Here is a 24881-nt window from a genome sequence, read left to right on the forward strand (position 1 = left end):
TTATGAAGATGCTCCTCACTTGCACCACCTATGGGTAGTAAGTGACAGAATGAAATTGCAATGTCCACAGTTTTAGTGGAAATAGAATAATTGTTACAGAGGGTAATGTTACGATTTCCAGTTGATTCTCAAAATACTAGAGAGGACTCCTAGACCTTTTTGTTGGACATTATAACTTAAAACGTGATGGACTGTGTCCTTAATGGACAGGTTAGTTGAGTAACATAGAAAATGACCTTCGAATCATGGTCCCAGGTTGCACTGTAGAAAAGTATCCATTATCTCTTTCTGGTGAGACATGTGGGGACATAAAGAGTAAGCAGTGAGAAGTTTTGACAGTAACTGGCACAGCCATGACATTCTGGTACAGAGGGAAACAAAAAAAAGTATAGCAGTGAGTGGCAATTTGGGTGAAAATGATCCTTTACCACAGACAGATAAGCCAAATCTAGAAAATACAACTTTCCTTAAGCAGATATGAGCAGGTATGAGCAGATGCCTTCCAAGTTTAGTGAGCCCTGGGGTCATAGTGGGTTTGAGCATAATATTGCTTGCTCGACATGTTTGTGAGCATATTGGTTTACCTCGGTGGACCTGTTGCTTCATTTGGAAATGGATGTAATAGTGCTTTATGTCTTATTCAGAGATAAAAAGATCAAGAGATAACTCAGAACAAATGCTAAGTGCAGGGTCTGGAGCACAACAAGATAACTGCTGGTATTTCCTCTTGGTTTACTATGTGGCTCTAGTTCAGTCTTGCTTGCAGAGGGTAGGGCAATTCTTGAGGGCACTGAAGTCAGCAAGGACCCTGCAGTATTTGCCTGTGGCCACAGTCACCCAGCATTGCTCTATTCAGTACTAACAGTGGTGGACTTCTGATATATTCTAGGTAGGTCATGAAGAACTTAGACAGGCCTACCATTGATGCCTATAAAATGTACGAGCTGAGACTTTGATGGACTGCTAGCAGATATGAGCAGGCAAACTACTTTATTCTCCAACTTTGCCTCACCTAAATAGAATTCTCTTAGATGCCAAGGGAGGGAACAGCAATAGACCCTCACAAGAGTGCTTAGGCTAGAAATGGCAGACATGTCCAGAGTCTCTTGGGAAACGTTTATTTCTCTCAAGATTTTGCTTAGATGGTGTGACCTTTTGTCTTTCAGAAGTCAAGAGTGAAAGTAGGAGAGAAGAGAATTCTGTTTTTCTGATTCCCCCCTCAGTCGACTTTTGATTAAATGCTGCCCCGGCAGTGTCTGCGCAGATTTCTTATGCTAACCAGGCTCCTGTCTTTTTCAGGTTTTGTCCACCTCGTAGTGCTTTAGAACCCCAAGGTGAAGTGCTGGCCCCAAAGATCTGCAATGAAACCACACTTGAAGCAATGGCGACAACGAATGCTCTTTGGAATATTTGTTTGGGGGCTCCTCTTTTTGGCAATTTTCATCTACTTCACCAACAGCAATCCTGCGGCACCTATGCCCAGCTCCTTTTCCTTCCTGGAGAGACGTGGGCTCCTGCCTCTACAGGGCAAGCAGCGGGTCATCATGGGCGCTTTGCAGGAACCCTCTTTGCCCAGAAGTTTGGATGCAAGCAAAGTGCTGCTGGACAGCCACCCTGAGAACCCTTTCCACCCTTGGCCTGGGGACCCACAGAAATGGGATCAGGCCCCAAATGGCTTTGACAATGGGGATGAGTTTTTTACATCCCAGGTTGGGAGGAAATCACAAAGCGCTTTCTATCCCGAGGAAGATAGCTATTTTTTTGTTGCGGATCAGCCTGAGTTGTACCACCACAGGCAGGGTGCACTGGAGCTGCCATCTCCAGGGGAGACATCATGGCGATCAGGACCTGTTCAGCCCAAGCAGAAGCTGCTCCACCCAAGGCGAGGCAGCTTGCCTGAGGAAGCCTATGACAGCGACATGCTGTCAGCCTCCATGTCGAGAGCCTTCCTGTACCGGCTCTGGAAGGGGGCCGTGTCCTCTAAGATGTTGAACCCGCGCCTGCAGAAGGCCATGCGTTACTACATGTCCTTCAACAAGCATGGTGTGCGCTTCCGCAGGCGGGGTCGGCGTGAAGCTACACGTACAGGGCCGGAGCTGCTGTGTGAGATGCGCAGACGTGTGCGTGTGCGCACGTTGGACGGCAGAGAGGCGCCCTTCTCGGGGCTGGGCTGGCGGCCTCTGGTACCAGGTGTACCTCTGAGCCAGTTGCACCCGCGCGGTCTGAGCAGCTGCGCAGTTGTCATGTCTGCCGGTGCCATCCTGAACTCCTCCTTGGGGGAGGAAATCGGTGGGTCCCGTGGGGCAGTGTTTTCTGAGCTCTCTGAACTCCTAGTTCCAGTCTGGGGCTGTGCCAAAGATGCTAGACAAGCTTCATCCATCTTAGGAACCGTAGTCATCATGAGCAGAATCAACCAGGGTCAGGGGCAACAAAAGAATATGGGGAAAGAAGCTAAGGTCAAATATACTGTAGGTTGCTTTTAGGGGTGCCTCTCATAAAAGAGAACGATAATGATGGTACTGAACTCCCAAGGGCTAAACTCAAGTTTAAGGGTGCTGAGGAGAGCTTGGCTGCTACTGAAAACCGTTCCTAGGAAAGGCTTAGCCTAACCTTTGTTTGGGTCACAGCCCATGTGTACAGTGGGGACCTTCTTCAAGATGGTGAGCAACATGACCTACTGAGATGGCTATATACTCTACCATACTGTCCTCAAAGCCTCTTGTATTTGGAGAGAATGGGTTTCCTACTTCCTATATCACTCAATAGTATATGGAGAGGGAGGGAGAGATTTTAAAGGACTTGGCTGACCTTACAAGTCTGAAATGTGTAGGATATACTAACAGTTGGGGAATGTCAGACAATTTTAATGCGTTCTTTAAAAAAAATCCTCTAAAGATTTATTATTATTTTATGTGTTTGAGCATCCTATCTGCATACCTGTAAGTGTGCTATGACTACTCCTGGAGTCAGTGGGGACTAAAAGAGGACACCAGATATCATGGACTTGGGTTTGGTTAAGGTTGTGAGCAGTCCTGTGGGTTCTGGGAGCCAAGCCTTGGTCCTCTGCTCTTCTCTTCAGCCCCTCTACGGTACATTTTTGAGGCAGAGCCCCTTGCCATACCACTGTGTATGTTCTTAGCGCCTTCAACTGGTTGAACAAGGTCCAATACAATATGGACAGTAATCTGTTTTCCAAGGGGGGGGGGTGTGAATCCCTTCACAGTGACATCCATGCCTCCTCATAGCATACATAGACAGAAAGACATACAGTGTCAACTTGGTTGAAGGGCATGGAGTTGGGTAGAAGTACATTTCCCACAGTGGAGTTCATATCCTGCTCCAGATGAGCTGGTTTGGGCTCACCAACCGAATTGTAGTTCTTGGTGGACAGTATTCATTTTCTCACCCTTCTTTGCCAGAGAAGATTATCTACTGTTCTGTCCTGTCCCTCCTCCAGTGTTTCTCTTTCTGGTAGTTTAAGGTGCCTTGTTCTAGGAACCTTCTGGTCATGTTGATTCCATTGCTGTGCCCATAAGCAAGCAGTTTGGCGGCTACTGAAAACCGTTAAAATATAACCTTAAAAATAACTCATTTATTTCACAAGCCTGTATTTATCCACTAACCGGTTCTTTGCTGAGCATGGGCTACAAATGTGGCTGAAACATAGCCTCAGCTTCAAGCCTGGATGCAAACGATCAGTTACTACAGTCTCCCTGCAGATGGTAGTAGATCCTAAGTAACTAGTCTGAAAGTGACATTCAAGGGACATTGCTCCTTCATTATAGGTGAATAATTTACTGTTTCTTGTATTCTTCTAAGCAGATCCTTTGGTTCTGTGTCCTTGAAGAATGATGGTGTCCTGCAGACATCCCAGACCTCAGCCTTAGCTCCCCTCTTTCTGGGAATATTAAGTGGATTTTTTTTTAATGTTAAAAACCCAAGGCAATAAAAACAAATCTGGACTTGTAGTGTGTGAGGTCCCTGTGTCTCCATGCTGACATTACATCAAGCTCATAATAACACTATCCGTGTGTCACATAAGCTTGTAGCAAAACCCAGAGCAGAACAGCCTGCAATTTATTAAGAAAGAGCAGTGGTTTAGAAGTCCCCAGGGTGAAATAACACCACAGCTCTTTCTCATTTCTGAGAACCAATATTAAAATTATGAAGAGGAATTTAAGTATTGTGCTTTGAAGCAGGCAGTAACTTTCTTCTGATTTTGTTTAGCTTTAAACACCTCTGCATCGTAAATATACAATACTCGAATGGTTCTTGCATACAAAAGAGAATTTTCTTGTCCTTTATTCCTTCATAAATGCTCATAACTAGAGCTTTTTTAAACTCTACTCAAAATTTGGCAGAGGTTGTGAAAGTCAACAAGAGCCATGTTTCTGGGAAACATGAAAGGCCACATGTATTTGTTATTTTCTAGTGTCTAAATTTAATTTCAATGGTGTGGTTTCATGATTAGAATTGTAATGTCCCAAATGAAGAACAGGCTTATAGATTTGGTTGTTTATTTGCTACCTTGGTTGGTTGGTTCTGTCTTTTTTTGTATAGGTTCAGGTTTTATAACTAGTTTCTTAAGTCATAGAACTATAGCATTGCTAAGTTTGTTTAAGCAAAAAAGCTGTTCATCTCTGATAAGCTGGTGTGGCAGGATCGTTACTGTACACATCAAGGGCTGGCCTCCTTCCTGCTTACTTGAAGCTGCCATTGCAAACCTACATGGTCTTTAATCGCGCTCAGAAAACAACATCAACAACAATAAAAGCCTTAGAGTGTTGGGCATATTTGAGCTAACCTCAAACTGCCACCTTCTGGATTGGCTAAGTGAAGATCAGAGGGGCTGCCAAAATTCACAAGGTGAAAAATTTAGAGCAGACCAAGGCATCCTGTACCATAGCTCACCCTCAGTCTGCCAGGAAGGCTCTTTAACTAAGGTCACCTACTTCTTTGTTTTTCCAGAAAGAGGCCAACCTTTCAACTTCCCTGGGTATTTGTTTTGTGGCCATCAAGTCCTTTTCTGGGTGCCCCATTCTGTTAGACTAAAACCTATGGAGCTATTGTTTGGGATTTGAAAAATATAGTGATTGTAAATGCCTTTAACTTTGCATGCATATATAGCCTGGTCTGTTTTGGAAACATGGAACATTCTTTCCTGGAGTTATGAGACAGTTTTCTGTCATTCCTACAACAAATGACAATTCCTGGCAGGGCTGTGGAAGCCCACCACAGAAAATAACAGTTTTCCGAGAGGAGACATCACAGTCCTGATGTGAAAGACTAGGGCTTGTGTTACTGTATAACTGAATACTGTCATGTAGGTGGAAAATGGAAGGTAGCAGGAAGAGCAGAGGGGAAGAACCCAAAGTAATTTCTGAAGGAAGTCTTGGATTTGGCAAGTTCTGTAGCTTTACATTTAGAAAGCCAAGAAAGTAGTTCATATAGTCACTCAACCACCACTAGATACTTGCTGACCACAGCTTTATTAGGCCCTGTGCTAAACACAAAGATGAATAAGTAACAGGCAAAAACTTCAAATGCTATATTACACTGTGGAGAATCCAGACCATGAACAGGCAATTCCAGTGTCCTGTAAATTGGAGAAATGCAGGGAGATATTTAGACAAACAGGATGGAAATGACAACAGAACCCTAACCTCACGGGTTACTTATTGGTGAGCAGAGAGATCAACATAGACTGCTCTGCAGAAGCTGGTCCAGGCCAAGGCACAACTTTAGTGAGTACAGGGGCCAGGAGGAGGAGGAAGAGGAGGAGGAGGAGGAGGCAGCTGCAGGAAAGAAGCTGTCTAGGAATGGAGGAGGGCAGTGCATAGATAGTCCTGTGCTTTCAAAACCAGACTTCAATTACTAATTGTAGTAGCAGTGCCAACTGAAATGGTTTGCTGTAGAGAAAACCCTATTTTAGTGTGGTTTAGCTGTTGTAAAATTAGCATCACCAAGGACATGTGCATCTAATGTCCCATGGGCAGAGTGTGGATTCTGCAAGTGGGTCTCTGACAGCAATGATGTCTGAGGCAAGGGAACGTAAGAGTGGAAGTTTGATTTTAGAGACATCACGTGTGAACCTGAGTTTGGGGGCATGAGAGAAGTCAGAAGAGATAGGCAAGCCAGAGAGGAGAGGGAGAATGCAGTGGGAATTGATAGAGATTATTCATAGTTTTTTCCGATCCCTGTGACTGTTTCATTTTTATTTTCTATTCAGCACAAGTCAGGAGCTAGATGGGACTTGGTGCCGGGACTCCTGGCATTCTTGGCTGTTCCTTGATGGGTTCTGTTGTAAAGACAGCATAGCTCTACTCTGACCCAGAAATGCCTTCTCTAGAGGTGTAGCTTGATTTCATTCACCTTGTGCTTACTGTATGATCTCTTCCTTTTCCTCCAAGTATGAATGAATGGCTTAACTTCTGAAGATACATTACTGTGCAGTCCAGTGTATATTTACCAAGTGCTTACGGATGGGACGGATGGTTTCAGCTTGTTAACCCTTAGCTCTGTTTATTGACTGCCTTCACTATCAGCAGACCCCACCACTGCCTCCTTTGCACAAGTGACCTTGTGACTCTTGAGACCAGCGCTCCCTCCAAGGCATTCACTGTCTTCTGCCTTGTGACATTGTAAGATACTGGTCCATCTATGGCACATGTGGGTCACAATTCCTTTGAAGGTGAATGATCCTTTCACAGGAGTCACCTAAATACCATCAGAAAACACAGATATGATTCATAACAGAGGCAAAATTACAGTTATGAAGTAGCAATGAAAATAATTTTAGGTTTGGGGTTCACCATAATGTGAGGAACTATATTAAAAGGTTAACAGCATTAGGAAGGTTGAGAACCACTCACCTGGGGCAATAGGCATTTAAATGCCTAGAGATTTATGAGGGTCATTTTATTAATTAGAATTATAGCCAATTTACTTGAAATATATCCATTGTTTAGGACACTGGGTGTGTTCATCAGACCATGACACAGAGACTGTCACAGTGGTGGGCAGTATGGCTTTGGGCAACATGGCTACCTAGGAGACATGGTTGGGGAGTTGGTATCATACTTATTGCCTAGCCTTACGCCCAAATCCTTCTGAGCCCCTAGTAAGACCCTCAACCTCTTGGTGTCACCCTCGTCCCTCTTAATTTCTTTTTGGGTTTGTCTCTATCACTTCAAATCTGTGATTCATTTATGGTTTCTAGGGCCCATGCTCTACAAGGTAAAAATCAATTTTTATATCTCAATTTTTTTTCCTTTTCAATTTTGACATATGTACAGGGAAAACAAAAGCAGTGAAGGATAAAAATGATGGCTTCTGAGCACATATGTGGAGAGGGTTGTCCATAACATTGGCCACCATTGTTTCTTTACCACCAAACACTAAAAAGAATGAGTGCCTTGTTTGCTGTATACAGCTTTCATGCAGCAGTCAAAATGAGTAGTTTCAGGAAGTCTTGGCCTTTTCCGTGCAGGTGTTTCTCAGATCCTGTGTGACAAAGAAAGATATGGGAAAAGGCACATATGTATGAGAAAACCCTGTGGGATGGAGTTGGAGGATGAACTAGTGAATCATGCCATGAAATATAGTTTTTATTTGAAAAAATAAGATGACAGACAGACTTCAGTTATCTTGAGCTGGACACTTGATAGCTTCCTTCTCAGAGAAGGAGTTAAATGAACTGTCACTCTTAGAAGCATAACTGACAGTAATTGTTGCAATGATAAAATGAAGCTTCTAACTAGGAGCCTGGAAGCTTCCCACACTTGAAAACTGATGAGAGCCATGGTTTATTGACCAATATGGTATTTGAATGATTTATAATGGAACATAACAATATTTAGGATCATTGCCCAACTTGTTTCCTGAGTATTCAAATTAACATTGAACAACATTGCAAAATTTTTTACTGGTTAAAACACATTTTAAGAGCAATGGAGAATAAATTATAAAGTGGCAAGCTAGTTGGATCGTTGGATTTATAGCCATTCATTTTAATTTGTTTAAAAAATTTAATTTTGGAAGACTTACAATTTCAGCCACAAAATAGTACTTTTTACAAGGAAGACAGCCTGAATGATAGGCACAGACACTAGAATGCCAAAAGAAACCTGCTTTTCACTTCATAATAAAAGTAGGTTGTCAGTAATCTTTTTGGACCAAAAAAAAATTTTTTTTTAAATTCATTGATATGCTTTGAGATGCCATAATGCAACCAGCTTTTAACAAACTACCACTTAACAAGTTTGAGTGAACTGTCAAAGAATATTCACAATTTTCTGGAAGAGCTTATAAAATCTTCTCTTTTTAAAAACCTGTATGCGTATGCATGTGTGTGTGTGTGTGTGTGTGTGTGTGTGTGTATAACAAGTCCTGGTAAAGATTAAAATATGAATTTATTGCTCTGTATAATATAATCCTTATAATTCAAAATTTTAGATTATTATGTAATTTTAATTAAAATATAAATAATGCAGTTCACTGCAAAAATGCAAATCAGTGCTTAACCAATGTGGTCAAGTTGCCTGAAAGTCCTCAAGGGTTTTTGCATTATCTTCACAAAACTTAAATTTCTTGAAATCTTGAGATTTATAAACTGTTTTTTTTTTTCTTTCTAAGAGCCATGTAGTAAATATTTTAGGCTTTGTGGGCCCCAGGGTCTCTGTTTCAAAGTCACTTGTGCCAGAATAGACTGTCTTGTTTTATACGCTTTTTACATATGTCTGGTTTACAGCTTTATTCACTAAAACAGGGGCAGGCCACATTCAGCCTACTGATAATAGCTTGCTAACCCTTCCAAACTTTGCCCCAAAGTGTGTGTGCGTGTGTGTGTGTGTGTGTGTGTGTGTGTGTGTGTGTGTGTGTGAGAGAGAGAGAGAGAGAGAGAGAGAGAGAGAGAGAGAGAGAGAGAGAGAGAGAGAGAGAGAGGGAGAGAGAGAGAGAGGCTAAGTACCCTTATACATTCATTGAACTCAGAACTTGTCTATAAAGGTACCTTTTGGAATCATTGCTTTAGTGGGCATGCACAGTAGCATCTACTCTAATGTTCTAATGAGTGGGATGTAGACTCTGAGAAAGGAACAGGAGAACCCTTTTATAGAGAGCAGGTTGTTGAGAATATGGTTCCAGTAAGTACAGCATCCATGTATCATTGTGACTCCTAGCCGTTGTCTTTAGCTGCATATGTATCAAAAGATGGCCTAGTCGGTCATCACTGCAAAGAGAGGCCCACTGGACTTGCAAACTTTATATGCCCCAGTACAGGGGAACGCCAGGGCCAAAAAGGGGCAGTGGGTGGGTAGGGGATTGGGGGGGGTATGGGGGACCTTTGGGATAGCATTGAAAATGTAAACAAGGAAAATACCTAAAAAAAAAAAAAGAAATCTATTGAGTTTGCCTCTCACTCACAGAACCAAATCATTGTGCTTGCTGCAAGTTAAACTTGAAATGTGCGCGGGATTCTTAAAGCTAAAGAAATCCCGTTACTGTTCGTACAAAAGCCTTGACCACTGGTGATACTGCTAGCTTCACCAATTGCAAGGACTCCCTGGTATCCACAGTGGGAGAAGAGAATTCATCATGAAAACAAGACTTTTTCTTTTAAATCTAAACTTTCACTAAAAGATGAGAAAGCAGACTTAAAGGCAGTTTTTAGACTGTTTAAGAGAAGGCTGCCAGATTATATAGCAGTTCTTATCATGACCTCAGCTCTACTGGCTACAAAGACCCAAGTGAGCTGCTTCTGTGCTCCAAGCATCTCTACCTGTTCCTGTAGATCCAGCTTCTACATGTTTTAAAACTTTAAGGGAACTGATTACACAAAATATGATATTTTACACAGTATAAAAAAAATAACAAGCATCTAAATGTAGCAAGCAAAATAGGTCACCCCTAATCCACTGATTTTGTGTATGTGTGTATGCACAGATATACACACATAGTACTTTATCAAGAAACAAGGGGACGCATCCAAATAAATGTATCATTTGGTGACTTTGCTAGTAGTGAGCCTCATATAGTATATTTTGAAAAAGAAGATGTGACTGTTACTAGGAAGTATAACTTGGGACTATATTTATATCTCTGAGGTGGTATTGACTGGTGTGCCCTAGGGCTGTGGGACTCTTGAGTATCCATACTAGTGTCTCTAGGCAAGCTGTCATCCCAAATCAACATCAAATTATATAAAAAAAACTGTGTATATGTACATTAACTTTATTAGTGATTTCTAAGTTTCAGATATTGCAAGACTTGTTTTAATGCTTTTTCCCTCAATTATGTGATTTCACAGAGAAAAAAAAATGTCACTTATGTGCCCTTAGATTCTCATGATGCAGTTTTGAGATTTAACTCTGCCCCTACACGTGGCTATGAGAAAGATGTCGGAAATAAAACCACAGTACGCATCATTAATTCTCAGGTAAGATGGATGAAGTGTTTCCACTGAAACATTTTGTAGGCAAGTCATTTAACTTGATGAGTGAATAGAAATATTGTTAGCATAAGCACAATGCCATTATTTTTACAGAATCACAAAGAATTAGTGAAGAAAAATGCCAAGAGAAAATTTAGATGTGATTTGGATAGGAAAAAGGAGTAAGGCCAAAGGGAACTCAGATCAAGCATAAAAAAATGATTTTTTTATTTGTATGTACATATTTTTGATATTAGAGCGATCAGTGGTTTTCAACTTTCCTAATGCTGTGACCCTTTATTACAGTTCCTCATGTTGTCCTGACTCCCAACCAGAAACTTATTTTCATTGCTCCTTCATATTATAACTTTGATAGTGTTAGGAATAGTTAATGTGGTGATCAGTTAAAACAGTTTAAAGATGAAATTGACCCAAATAATTGATAATGTTTTAATAATGTGAACAACAGTGTTATGGAAAGGATTCGTTTGACTCTTGTGAAATGGGCCTGTATGATTTTTCTTAATGTAATTAGTAAACAAACTATTATTAAGATATGCTCTATCCTGTTTCTGTCCAAAAAAGAAAAAAGACATCTCCCTCTCTCTGACGTGGTACTGGGGGTTAAACCCAGGACCAGGACCTCTTGCATGCTAGGCAAGCACTCTACAAATGAGATATATCCCTAGACCAACATACTCTTTTGTTCTTTTTAAAATTTTGTTTAAGAAGTTTAATCTTGAACTCCTGATACCCACATAGTCTTATCTGGGAAGAGTTGTCATTTATTTTCCATTCTGTCACCCACATCTCTTTACTTTTCTCTTAAGAGCTTGATGTACAGAAAACTGAAAATATGTAATGCTCAGTGATCTTATTATTTAGGAGTGTTTTGACTGATATATTTAAAGATAGATTATATTCATGCTGTCTTCTGTTGACTTTGAGAAATTGTACAGTAGATTGTCTTGATCATTGCATTTGTTGTCTTTGAAATGTATATTTTGTCATTTTAAATTCATTTACTTTTCAGGTGTGACTTTATGGTTGACTTTTAAAGGTAGGGATAGATGAAAATTTAAGGAAAGCTATCTTATCTATCAACTCGGATGCATTAGATTAAGAATATTTGGGTTCGGGCTTATTTTTATTTGAGTGTGGAAAGTTATGCTTTATAAGTAAAGAAGTAGCAAATACAGATGAAATAAAAATAAATGGAAGAATATAAAGAAGAAAAAACTAAGAAAATAAACAAAAATGTAAGTGAAAGTAAGCCATATGTGATGGCTACTGCCTGTGGTCAGGGCTTAAGAAGCTGAGGCAGGAGGATTACAAATTTAAGGCATCTGTGGTTTCAGAGTGACTTTGAAGCCCATCTGGACCACAGAGTAAGGCCGGCTTTTGTTCTTCAGAGAACATAAACAAAAGAAAGTATATGATAATTATGGGGAATAGTCTCGTGGATTTAAATATAGACAAAAATACATTTAAGTTTATCTTTTGAAGACAACAAAGAGGGCTTGAATGGATGTGTGTGGAGCTTTAAGTCATGCTGCAGATTGGAGACAGGGCCTGAAGGAACATCGACCATCACTGAAATCCCTAGGATCTGGGAGCAACACCATAGCTGCCAAGGGTCTAATTTAAATCTGTCCTACTCACTGGTCAACATATTGGACTCTGGTGTTAATATAATGTTAAAATAGCTGCTTACATGGTTAAAAGAAAAGAAAAGAAAATGTGCTGATTGTTTGAGATGAAAGTAAAAGAAAACCTGCTAAATCATTGGGGAACTTGGGAGGAAAATCATTTTAAATAAACAAATCACATCATTACACAGCAAAAAAAAAAAAAAAAAAAAGGAATAGTTAATGTAAGTATTTTTAGGGATAGATGTTTTCCAAAAGTTTTGCTACCCACAGCTGCTGTGGTAGATTATCATGATTCAGTTTATGAACTGCAAAATGCTATTTATTACAGATGATATTATGGAAATAAGGAGTAAAGGGAACAGAAACACATGAAACAGGAGAGCTTGTAGCATGTCTTCAGTTTGTGATTTAGAAATTTGTAAAACGAAAATAAGTTGGTTGCTGGGAAGCAGGAATAACTCTTTTTCTATGTTCTTAATGTCTTTTGAATTTACAGAAAAGTATTTCCAGAACAAGCCGCAATTTCTAATTTCCAAAATTAGAAATGTAGAAAACCGAGATAAGTGATTTATGGTGAACTTCTTGCAGAACAAGCTATTATCACCTTGTACTGTTCACTGTACCAGGCAGCCTGCAGCAAAGTAAAAACAATTACCATATTTTCTCAATTCATAGTCACTGGTGGAAAGATCTACATTTCATTTAGTAGCTTCTCAGAAAGTTATAAATCTGACCAAAGTGAAATACATGTATCCTGTAAGATATATCCTGATTTCAGAACTACTAAGATGTGATAAAATTAAAAATGCATCTTCATTAAAATGAAATTTTTTAGTTTAGTTTTAAGTCAATTAGTTTTAGGTCAAGTCCACCCTGATTCCCTCCCCTCTGAACTCCTACCACTCTTCCCTCAGAATTTCATATATTATCTTTTTTTGGTTTGGGTCGTTGTTGTTTGTTTTGCTTTGTTTTGTTTTGTTTTATAACCCACAAAATGCACTTAGTGAAGCCTATATGTGCAAGGACATGGGCCTATCTTCTGTAGCTTTGGTAGCCTCTTAGAAGATACATCCCCCCCCCCAAAAAAAAACTGTCTCTCTCATCCCAGAAATCAATTGCTAATAGCTCTTTAGCTAGGCATGGGACTTCATGTCTAACTCCTCCCTATGATAGAATTTTTCCTGGCTTAATCTTGTGCAGGCGGGTCTTGTACTGCTGGATCTGAAAAACACTGTTTAGATGTAGACATGTACTGTGCCTGTGTCTTACACTCTTTCTAACCCTCGTTTCACAATGATCTCTGAACTTTGGGGAGATGAGCTGTGATATATATCTCATTTATTGATGGGCATTCTGAAGTTTTGTATTCTATCCCTGTTCACGGGTTGTAGTTTTCTGTGCTAATCACAATCCATTGCAAAAAGAAGCTTCTCTGATAATGATTATTGAAAGATGCATGGATCTATGGGTATAAGAGCAAGTCATTAGATGTCAGATGCTAAATAGTCCTCTCCTTGAGTCTACCCACCATAAGCTCCTGACCATGTTGATTGTACAAAGCATGAGTTCTGCTTTATGGTGGGGACTGAAATCCAGTGAGAGAATGGTTTGTTTTTTCCATAACTTCCATGCCATTATTGCATTAATAGGCACATTCTACTTGACCAGTCATTACTATAGCTCTCAGGGTTTACATCTAGATGATAGCCTTTCACCTTCATAGCACCGTGAAAGCTAGTCAGTAGGATGTGAAACCTCTAACCAGTGCCTGGTTGATCTCTCCATGCCTTATGACGGAAATATGTGGTGTCTTTGGCAGCAGGGTCTTATTACTAGGTTCCAGAGACTCACCGAGTGCAGTGGCTATGACTTATAATGTTTAGTGTCTATGAAGCTACACACAGAATAAAAAAATCCCAAAGAGGTCATCTATTCAGGGCACTGGGTTTCTTTGTTAATATAGGTGTCTGGAAGAGGCTTTGCCCCACTATTGTAGGGTAGTTCTATTTACACACACTCTTTCTCTCATATAATTCACACACACATATATACACATATATACATAAACATATACATACATATAATATGTGTGTGTGTGTGTGTGTGTGTGTGTGTGTGTGTGTGTGTGTGTGTTAGGAAGCTTCTGTAGAAGAAGCTTTCCATAAGACATTTTCAAATGGGCTTCATCTTGTTATACACACACACACACACACACACACACACACAAACACACACTGTTCTATACCCTACCTTGCTATCCTTCACCTCACTTAACTCCATTTCACATCATTTATGTTCTTTTATCCCATCATCTCTTACTGGGTTCCTGACTTCCTTAGGCATTCCAATCTAAACATCTATATCTAAAGAGAGAAACTAAAATGTTTGTCTTTCTGAGTCTTGGTTACCTCACTCCAGAGTGGTTATTTCCAGCTCTAGCCATTTACCTAAAACTTTCTTTTTTTTTTTCTTAACATGTGAATAGTAAACCATTGTGTATATGTGCTGTGTTTTCGTTATCTGTTCATCATTTCATGGACATCTAGGTTGTTTCCTTTTCCTTATTTCTGTGACTATAGCAGTAATGAACATAGCTGACCATGTATGTGTCTCTGTAATAGTCTATAGAGTATGAGGGTGTATGCCCAAGTGCATTATATGGGTCAGAGACTAGATCTATATATAGACTGTTGTAGAACCTCCACATCAGTTTTTATGGTAGTTATACCTGTTTGCAATCCCATCAACACCTAGGAAGAATTTCCATCTGCCCGTATTCATACCTGCATTTTTTTTTCTTTTTAAATTTCAATTCTGTTTTAGCCATTCTGACTGGTATAAGATGAAATGTCAAAATAATTTACGCTTGCATTTCTCTTAGTTAGATAATGTGTGTTTATCTAGCTAAGGATAAGATCATTTAAAATTATTTCTTCTTTTGATAACTCTATTTGGTTCTATGCCCCAATTTTTAATTCAATTGTTTGTTTTAATACGTTGAATTCTTTATACATTGTATACATGAACACTCTGGTAAAGATTTTTCCAATTCTTTGACTGCTACTTCACTCAAGTGATGATGTCATTTGCTATACAGAAGCTTTATAGCTTCATGAGATCCCATTTGTCAGTGGTTGGTCTTAATGCCTGCACTTGATAGTGTTTTTAAAAAACGATGGATGGCAGGTGAAATTAATGGGTCCATCAAGAATCAGATAGGACCTGGGAGATAGTACTATAACTGACACCTCCTAACTCAATTCTAGCTGTTCTTTACCGATACCTGTCTCATGTCACATGTCAAAGGGAATGAGGAAGCCAGGAGGCTGAATTAGCTGAGGAGTTTCATCTTGCAAGGAATGATAGACACCCTTGATGCAGTTCTGGTAAAAATGGAGTACTTTGTGGGTTTGGTTTTTTATGTTAAAAAAATAACAACGAACTGTAAACATACTTTGCCTTTCTCCCTCTCACAAAGGAAAATATAAAATCCAAGCCTTACTCTATTATTTTTAATTGTGACTTGTTTTAAAAATAAGCTTTTAAAGAAGCAATCACTAGTTATAAAGATCTTCATTTCTGCCCCCTCCCCCATATGCTTACAGATTCTGGCCAACCCCAGCCATCACTTCATTGACAGTGCTTTATATAAAGATGTTATCCTGGTAGCCTGGGATCCTGCTCCTTATTCTGCCAATCTTAACCTGGTAAGTGTTTTTCTTCATGCCCTAGACCATTGGTCAGACAGTGTCTCTGTTTAATTACTCACAAGAACAGGTCACTGATAGGCACAAACTCACCTGTGTTCCATGCACCTTTTTGACATCGCTTAGAATAGTAGCAGAGCCACCTTCAGCAAAGATGGTTTTCCTCTGAGAAATAGAGAAAGTGCAGCATATGTAAAGGCTTAAAACATCGTAGTTACACCTAAAATAAGACTGATCTGACTGGCAGTTGTCCAAAGTGATAGGATGGTAATAAGGGCTTTGGAAATAAACTATGTGCATTTGCCAAGAAAAATATAAACTGTTCATTGTTATTTAAATAATTGTCTCCAACTTTCATAAAGATAATTTTCATTGGCTCTTTCTCAATATGTTAAATTTTATGAAATAACAAGTGAGCTGTATATTTTTTTAAATCTCCATGGCAAATTAATATTTTCCCAAGCAAAAAAACTGGCCATGTTGGATGGGACTTCATATGAGAAGCCAGTGGGCTTATGTGTCCTTTTTTTTTTTTTGAGCTCAGAAAATTTTATGTTCACCCTAGTGAGTGAGTGTTCTTTATTTGGTTTACCAAAACCAGGAGCATACAGATTTCTTAAGATGAATGTGAATGACACAGATCTCCGCTCCTTCAGGGATCAATCATTTTTAGAGCTGCCCAGGATAGAATTGGCCATCAAGAGGAGTGTATGTGGTACTGTCCACCTTGAGCCTCAGGCTAGACATTTGCTTGACCTTATTATCAGTGTTTTGTTTGGTTTGTGTGGGCATGTGTGAGTGTGTGTGTGTGTGTGTGTGTGTGTGTGTGTGTGTGTGTGTGTGTGTTTTGCCAGTGGTATAAATCAGAATCACTGGCTCATTATTCTTTTAAAAACTATGCCTGCCAAATTTTCATTTCCAGAAGCTGAGAACACAGCCTCAGCAGAATTATGTGGAAAACTCAATTCCCTTATGACCCCTAGACTAAGCATCAAGTATCAATGAAAACTGGATATTTCTAGCTTTGTTTACCCAGATTTCAGTTCTTGCACGATTTTAATTGACTGACTACTGGGGATGCGAACCTTTTTCTACATCTGTTGGGAGCATCCAAGCCCTGGTCAGGGTTTTCTCACCTTATAGATGGAGACAAACAGGGTTAAAGTACAAGCAACATGGTCATTATGGTGGGATTATAATTTATCCACCATTATAAAGAAAGAAAAGTTTTCATCAAATCAAGTCAGTCCACCCCATAAATTGTGCAGCTTTCCTCCCAAAATACAGGATAATGTATTTTCTGCCACTGTCGTAAAATGTGGAAAATCTGCCTTCAAAACACACTGCTTGAGTACCAGGAGACCAACATACTAGAGTATGAGCCAAATTTGGCCACCGTTCTCATTATAAAACTGGAGTAGAACACAGTATGCCCATTGGCATTAACTGCTGTGACTGTTTTCATGCTGCCATGGTCTGTTCATGGCAGGCCTCTAGCCCAGACCTCTTAGATGTTTCCTCTTTGACCTTTGCAGAAAATGCTTGCCACCTCCTATCTAGACCCTGCTCTCATTTTACCATGAGTAAAACATCACTGGGAGAGCTTGGTGGGAGGAAAGGAAATGGAAAATTGTATAATTACTAATTATAGAGTCAAAAATAAAAGATTTGATTAAAAGATACAGCATTATTCCTCCGAGGGCCTCTCTTTGTACTTTCCCAGGTGACTGGATCCTTCAGTACCTTCCAGCTCTCGACTGGCCCTAGACATATTCAGTGTCGTCTCCTTGTCACAACATGATCTGTACTCAATTTGAATTGTTTTTATTTTGTTTCAGTGGTATAAGAAGCCAGATTACAACCTTTTCACTCCATATATCCAGCATCGCCGGAAATACCCGACTCAGCCATTTTACATTCTTCACCCCAAGTTCATATGGCAGCTTTGGGACATTATCCAGGAGAATACAAGGGAGAAGATACAGCCCAACCCACCATCTTCTGGTTTTATTGGTACGTGTGTCTAATAGTTGGAATGTTAGGGTACACAAGCAGGGTGAAAACTCATTTTATACAGAAAGAACCAATAACAGGTAGTTTGAAATGCTAACCAACAAAAGGGACATTGTTCAGTTATGCATTACTAAATTTCCAACTGTTACACAGAACTCTCTCATTCTCAGTCCTGACTGGTAGGTATGAACTTGTGTGACTGGGCAATTATTCCACCCTACAATGCACTGATGGGCTGTCTATATTTATTTTCTTTCACTGTCTTGTCCAGTGCATCATCTGTTGGCCACATGACTATTTAAATGTCAATTAATTATAATTAAATAGCAAATAACATCTATTTCTGAGGCCTGCTAGCACTATTTCATGTATTCAGTTGCAGCATCATCCTGGTGGCTCCCATATTACACAGTCCTAATAGGGAGCATTTTTATTGTCACAGCGCACTGCTAAGTTCTGCCAATATAAAGAAACTAAAATGCAGAAAATTGATAAGAAAACATTGGGTTCCCAGTGGGCTAACTGTGTTCTGTGGATGGATATAAAACTGCAGTAGAGGACATCTGCTGCATTAGATATAGTTGCTGCCTCTGAGCCTCACCATATTGAAGGATGTGAGATTCTTACCACTCTGAGCGATGGTAACAACCTGGGTTACTTTTAGCAACACCCTCTGAGCACCCCCAAACTGTTGTAGATTTTGTACTTCCTCTTTGATCTGAATGAGATGGAATTTTTCTGTTCAGTTATTTGATGTTTTCAAAAAGCTGTAGAATGATGTTAACCACATCTCACTCCCTCTCCCATGAAAATTTTCTGTGAAATCAATGACTTGGGGTTTTTTTGGTTCTTTTGTGGCTGTGGGAGAACTCTTCTAATTAAGGTTGAAGTCCAGCATGACCAGAAAGCTCTGGGAAATATAGGAGACTCTCTTCATTAGTGGGGCTCCACCTTCTCTGACCTTGTCTAGAGAATTCTAAGCACCCCTATATGCCTCTGTTTGAGGAATGTCAGGTAGCCTTAGTTAGGTTACAAGATTATGTTCCTTTCTCCTAATAAGAACCTGTTCCGCTAGCACCTGAGATTCCTGAAATGTCTCCCCATGCTAATGATGTGTTTCTGTACCCTGAGCCCTCAGCCAATGATATTACTACCCCCAGTCCCCCAAAATATTATAAGCCTTGAGTTACTCTAAGGAAAGTTGGACTGCTTCCTGATAGCCCGTCCTGGTGTGGTCATTCGCTGTGCACATTCACATGGCTTCTGAACGACCACCCCCCCTTCCTCAGAAGATTCTCCTGAACCCCATCTTTGCTCCCTTTGCCCTCATGGACTGTATTAGCCAATGCTCCATGAAAGTGGGAAGAAATACCGTTGCCGTGACCAAAAGTATGCTCCAAATGCCCCTTGCCTGCTCTAAAGTCTTGCTGAAGTGTCAGCATCGGTTATCTCCAAGGCTGTAAGGATCAGCCCCTGAACAAAACCCATTTGACAGAGGCAAATCGGGTTAGAATGTTTTAGTATACACACTCACCACTGTGCTTGGGAGCTGGCCAGCAGGCAGTTCCTCATCCAGCGGTAGCCCAAGGCAGGCCCTCATCACCTTGCACTACACTCCTGTCTAGCCCTCTGCTGGGTGAAGCAGCGGGAGTCCCTAACAGTAACCCATATGTGGGGAGTAGTCTCACATGTGATTGCTCATACAACAAACAGCATGCATTTTCACATGCTCAGGAGTTTGTATACATGAAGTGGAGGGATGTCATAAGCTCACTATTTTAATCAAGAAACACATATCTTTGTACAGAAATTAATGTATAAAGGGAGCTAGCTTCTCAGAAAGATTCCCCTGAACCCCCAAAATAAAGTTCTATGGTCCCCCGAGTGGCTTATTTGGGGATATGAATCTGTCACATAGGAAGAAGCCATGTTCATTAGTGATAGCAACTGATACTGAACATTTCCTGTGCTTTCAAGCATAAGTCTGAGACCTAGGGTGGTGAAAAAAAAAACCAAGGGGATTCTCTTCCTGATGCTTATAGTACAGTGAGATCGGGAGCAATATCGCCTAGGTCAGTGTGCAGTGAGGAACACAACTACAACCTGAGGTGTAAGTGAAGGAGCACGTCACTTCAAGAAGGCTACAGGGCACTATGGAGGGTCTTGTAACCATTTACACTTTTTCTATGACCACCCAAGTTCCCAAAAATGACATTGAGGCTCCCCAATTAGCTCTTAACTTAATATTAACCCATTTATACTAATCTGAGTTCTGCCACCTGCCTAGTTACCTCTCATTAGTTTCATATGTCTAACTTATTCTGAGTCTATGTGGCAAATCCTCCTGACTTTTTCCCAGAGTTCCCCTCTCTGTGCTGGATGTCCCACTCTCTAAGCCTGCCTCAACTTACCGTCCATCAGCTTTTTATTGACAGAATTCCCACAGTGCCTAGAGATTATCTCTACAGGGTCTTAAGCAGGTACATATTAGGTGGATGCCCTCTATAATCTGGGTTCTGCATCCACATATTCAAATATCCACTAGCTGAAAATAGTTTCGAAAATAAATTTTGTCTGACTATGTGCAGACCTTTTCTCTTGTCATTAATCCCCAAACAATAACAACAATTTGCATTGTTTTCAATATTAAAAGCCATCTAGAGATACATAAAGCGCACTGGAATTTGTGCATAGTGATATGGGATGTTATGATGTCTTATAAGTGACTTGAACACCTTTGGATTTGGGTATCTGCATGGGGTCCTAGGTCCAGTTCCACAGATACGGAGGAATGAGAGTATTTGGTAAATGAACACATTTTTGCTCACGGGCTCTCAAAGTTGGCTCATGTCTTGCATCACCTACCTATTTAAGTAATACATTTCTGCAAGACAGAGCTTAGCAAGTAAAAAGAATGCTCAGTAGGTGCGACCTTACAGACCTTGTACAAGTGAGTACTATGGAGACAGAGTGCGTAAGCACCCATCTCTACTGTGCTGTCAGACTGCTGTGTTCTTTCTGCTGCAGAAGTCAGGATCCTTGCCGTGAGAGGCAGGCAGGGACCACTGAGAGCCAGTTTGGAAAGTAGCTTCTGAAGCCTCTCTAACCAAGGATTCTGAGTAGGTGGAGGAGGTTGGGGTTCCCATTTCTTAGCCTCCAGTGACACTGGTGCTGGGTCTGGGATATTCAGATCCCCACTCTCAGCCTCATGGAAAGGATCAAAGTTGCAGGGAACTGTAAAAGCCTAGTCTGTAAGTTCGATACTGATAGACACCGTGAGAGAACCCAGAACTCATACCCGCCTTCTACTTATCACTTAATTATGGCCATGCTCAAACACGGGTGTTATAAATATTTTTATTTATGTACAGATTTTAAAAAGTATAAAGTGTATTTCTTATCTTTTGAAATGGTGTAGCATTAAATCTTCCATTGTATCCTTATGTCCTCTCTCTTTAACTCACAAATGGACAAACAAAATTTAGACATAATCAGCCATATACTATACTAAGTTTCTGTTGGTACACATTTCTTGAACATAGGATTTTCAGTTGTGTTTTGATCTCCTGTGTACTGCTTCTTTTCTCCAATTCATTTCCCTGTCCTTGTGTATGGCTTGTCTCCTTCATTCCCCTAATCTCTTTTACTTTCATACATGCTATTTTATGTGTCTCTGAAATACATAGGATCGAAAAATGATCAGAAATGTGTATAACCAGGATCCCTGAATGTATGTGCATTATAAAGGGGAACCTATTAGATTGGTTTACACAGCAGGAACCAGGTAGTTCAACAGCAGTACAGTGTTAGAGGGAAAAGATGTCTAGAAGATCTGCTTAGGTGCAGGCTGCCTGGTGAGCCTTAGGCTGTGTCAACACTGGGACAAGATCCCAGCAAGGGACTAAGCCTTTTTCTCCTTGCTTGAAAATCTGCACATTATCATAATTAGCTTCTCCAGTGAACCACATTTGAACAAATGTGCTTCATTTACAACAATATTCTTGGAAATAATGGGGCTTCTTTAATTACTTAAAGAAGCACTCTACAGCTTCTTCTTCACACCTCAGTTTTGGGCAATTATCCCTTTCAGAGGTTTGCAGTTCGTGTTCATAGAGTTTATGAAAGCTAATGATTTATTATCACTTTAAATTAATAATTAGTGGGATGGAAAGATGACTGAACAGCTAAGAGGACCTGTTACCCAGAAAGGCTGGGCTCCTCTCTCCCAACACTTACGACAGCAAACAGCCATCTATAACTCTGCTTCCAGGAGATCTGGTGCCCTTTTCTGACCTCCACAGGCTCCTAAATGAATGCAGAGCACATAAACTCACACAGGCAAACACACATACATATAACTAAAAATAATCAATCTTTAAATAATAAGAAGAAATGAGCTAAAGGACATGTGTAAAGATTTATAATTATTAATGTAAGCACATATTCACATTGAATGAATTAAATTATATTTTTATTCATTAATATTAATAAAATACTTATTAAACTTTGTATGCCTAATGTTGTTAGTTCTCTGAAATTCTGGATGAGTACAATTAATATCATGTTTTCTGCATTTTAAACATCAGATCCACGTTACAAATTAGTAATCCTGCCTGTCAAAATATTTTGAAGAATCATTATTTAAAATATGAATATTTATTGTAGTTAATCATTAAAATTAACTCAAATTACATATTAATAACTGGAAATTACCTTTGAAATATTTTTAAATAACTCTGGATATGTTTGGACTTGATTACCTGGTTATTACTTAAGAGTAAGTGAAGAAACCCACTTTTAAAATTGTGTGTATGTGTGTCTATGTGTGTGACTGTGTGTGTCTGTGTGGTTGCATGTATATCCCATACTACATTTGTGGCGGTCAAAGGACAGTTTGTAGGAGTTGATTCTGTCTTTTCACCATGTATATCCTAGGAATCAAGCTTATTAGCTTTGGTGTCAGGATACACTAAATTGTCCCGCTGATGCCAAAACAAACACTTATTTTTTCCAAAAATCCATTCCATGAGTATGTAAATCAAAAGAAGCCTGGAGATATTATTTGTTCTCACATTGATATAAGCCAAACACTTCCACTAAACCTTAATAAAATTGGTGCATAGTGTGTTAATTAGCTTTGCTAGGCAACGATTTTGGGTCCAGGTCTTGGTGTGTGGCTGGCTTCAGACTCCTGAGTGCTGAAAGTACAGATGTTAGGCAGCTTTTTATAATTTTAAAGAATCTCCTATAACTTTTTCAATTCTATGAAAGGTGGTAAATAACAGTATTAACTAAATGTTTAAACATTTTGAAAAACACCAAATAATTCTCCTCACTCTTCCTAGCACAACCTTCCTGGTTTTATTTTATTCTATAGTTCATGCCTCTATCATATCCAGGTATGACAACTGTGCCTCTAGTGAGCTCTCACTGGGCCAGAACACAATTTCATGGGAAAATGGGTGGGTGGGACATAGATCTCTCAGTTTCTGCACCATCATTATTGTGATATCTATCTCCTGCAGGATGCTCACCTCCTCCTGTGTTGCTTTGTAATTAAGATCTTGAAATTCACAAAGACCAGAATAAAATCAGGGACCTAACTTACTAGCTCTTAACCCTATTTTTTGGTCTTGGGAAAATTATATGCACCAGTACAGGGGAATGCCAGGACCAAGAAGCAGAAGCGGGTGGGTTGGGGAGCAGGGGAAGGGTATAGGGGACTTTCGGGATAGCATTTTAAATGTAAATGAAGAAAATATCTAATAAAAGAAAAGGCCTATGTAATAAGATTTTCATGTGGCTGAGAACAATAACTTCCTAATAGAAGTAATACTTAGCTATAACTCTGCTGTGCTTCGTGTAAGATTTGTTAGAGGTGCAATAGTACCATGCTCCCAAACAGAAACATTCAGAAACAGAAACAGGCTGCTTCCTTGTTAAACGCCTACTCAAGGTAAAAGTAGCCTTTGATGTTTCAAAGGGCATAGAGTTAGTTATATATCATAATTGTTGCCTGTTTTCTTTGTTTGTTTTATTTTTTGTTTGGTTTTATTCTTTTCTCATACTTTTCTTTTCATCATGACAGATGCCTCTGCTCCCTCCCCTTCTCCACAACCCCCTCCCCTCTCCTCCAGATCCACTCTTCAGAAAAAAAGCAGGCTGCCTAGTGATATCAAACAAACTGCATAACTAGATGCAATAAGATTAGGCATAAGAGAGGAAAAATTGCAGGAGCCAGAGGTGTTGGGGACACCAGGAGAACATGGCCCACAGAATCAACTAAGCAGGGCTCCTAGGAGCTTACAGCTACTGAAGCATCAACCACGGAGCCTGCACTGGTCCACACCAGGCCCTCTGTGTACATGCTGTGTGTCTTTAGTTTGGGATTTTTGTTGCATTCCTAACAGTAAGAGTGTGGGTGGCTCTGATTCTTCTGCCTGTTCATGGGACCATTTTTCTCCTACTAGTTTTTTTTTCACTCAGCCTTGATATGAGGATATATACCTTCTCTTTATGCCTTTTTTATTGTTGATTATTTTTATTTTTCCAGAGCCTTTGATATCATGGAGCAATTATGTCAATGAATCATTGCTCTAATCAAATAGTGATACATAATTAAAATATTTCTATATGTGACATAATTTTTCCTTTCCTTTAAGCTAATTCCTTAAACCCTGAACCTTATGGTTAGGGGATCATTGTGAGCATATATACTCATTTCCAACAGTCACCATCAGTACTACATCTGACTTTTTCAACTGCTTGTTGGGTCTTTCAGAGGGCAGTCATGATAGGTCCCTTTATGTGAGTGCTCCATAGCCTCAGTAATAATGTCAGGCCTTTGGACCTCCCCTTGAGCTGGATCCCTCTTTGGGCCTGTTGCTGAGCCTTCTCTTCCTCAGTCTCCTCTCCATTTCTATCCCCGTAATTCTTTCAGACAGGAACAATTATGGGTCAGAGTTGTGACTGTGGGATGGCAACCCCATCCCTCACTTGATGCTCTGTCTTCCTGGTGGTGGTGGGCTCTATAAGTTCCCTCTCCCTACTGTCAGGCATTTCATCTAAGGCCCCTCCCTT

At 40.0% G+C, this 24881-nt stretch overlaps 1 protein-coding gene across 7 annotated transcripts in view; it reads left to right on the plus strand.

Moving 5' to 3' along the window:
- St6gal2 (beta galactoside alpha 2,6 sialyltransferase 2) overlaps positions 1-24881 on the plus strand; it is a 69464-nt gene that overhangs the window by 35488 nt on the left and 9095 nt on the right. For 6 of the 7 annotated variants that reach the window (XM_006524267.3, XM_030249801.1, XM_006524268.3 and 3 more), the window contains 4 exons: positions 1300-2289; positions 10338-10435; positions 15687-15788; positions 17627-17801. In XM_006524267.3, coding sequence (XP_006524330.1) covers positions 1362-2289; positions 10338-10435; positions 15687-15788; positions 17627-17801 — 1303 coding nt within the window. In that variant the 5' untranslated portion in view covers positions 1300-1361. Of the gene's footprint in view, positions 1-1299; positions 2290-10306; positions 10436-15686; positions 15789-17626; positions 17802-24881 lie in introns of those variants that run through there. The other variant, XM_006524270.4, reaches the window with a different exon arrangement.

The sequence above is a fragment of the Mus musculus genome, chromosome 17 (genome assembly GCF_000001635.26).
Source record: "Mus musculus strain C57BL/6J chromosome 17, GRCm38.p6 C57BL/6J".
Lineage (NCBI taxonomy): Eukaryota > Metazoa > Chordata > Mammalia > Rodentia > Muridae > Mus > Mus musculus.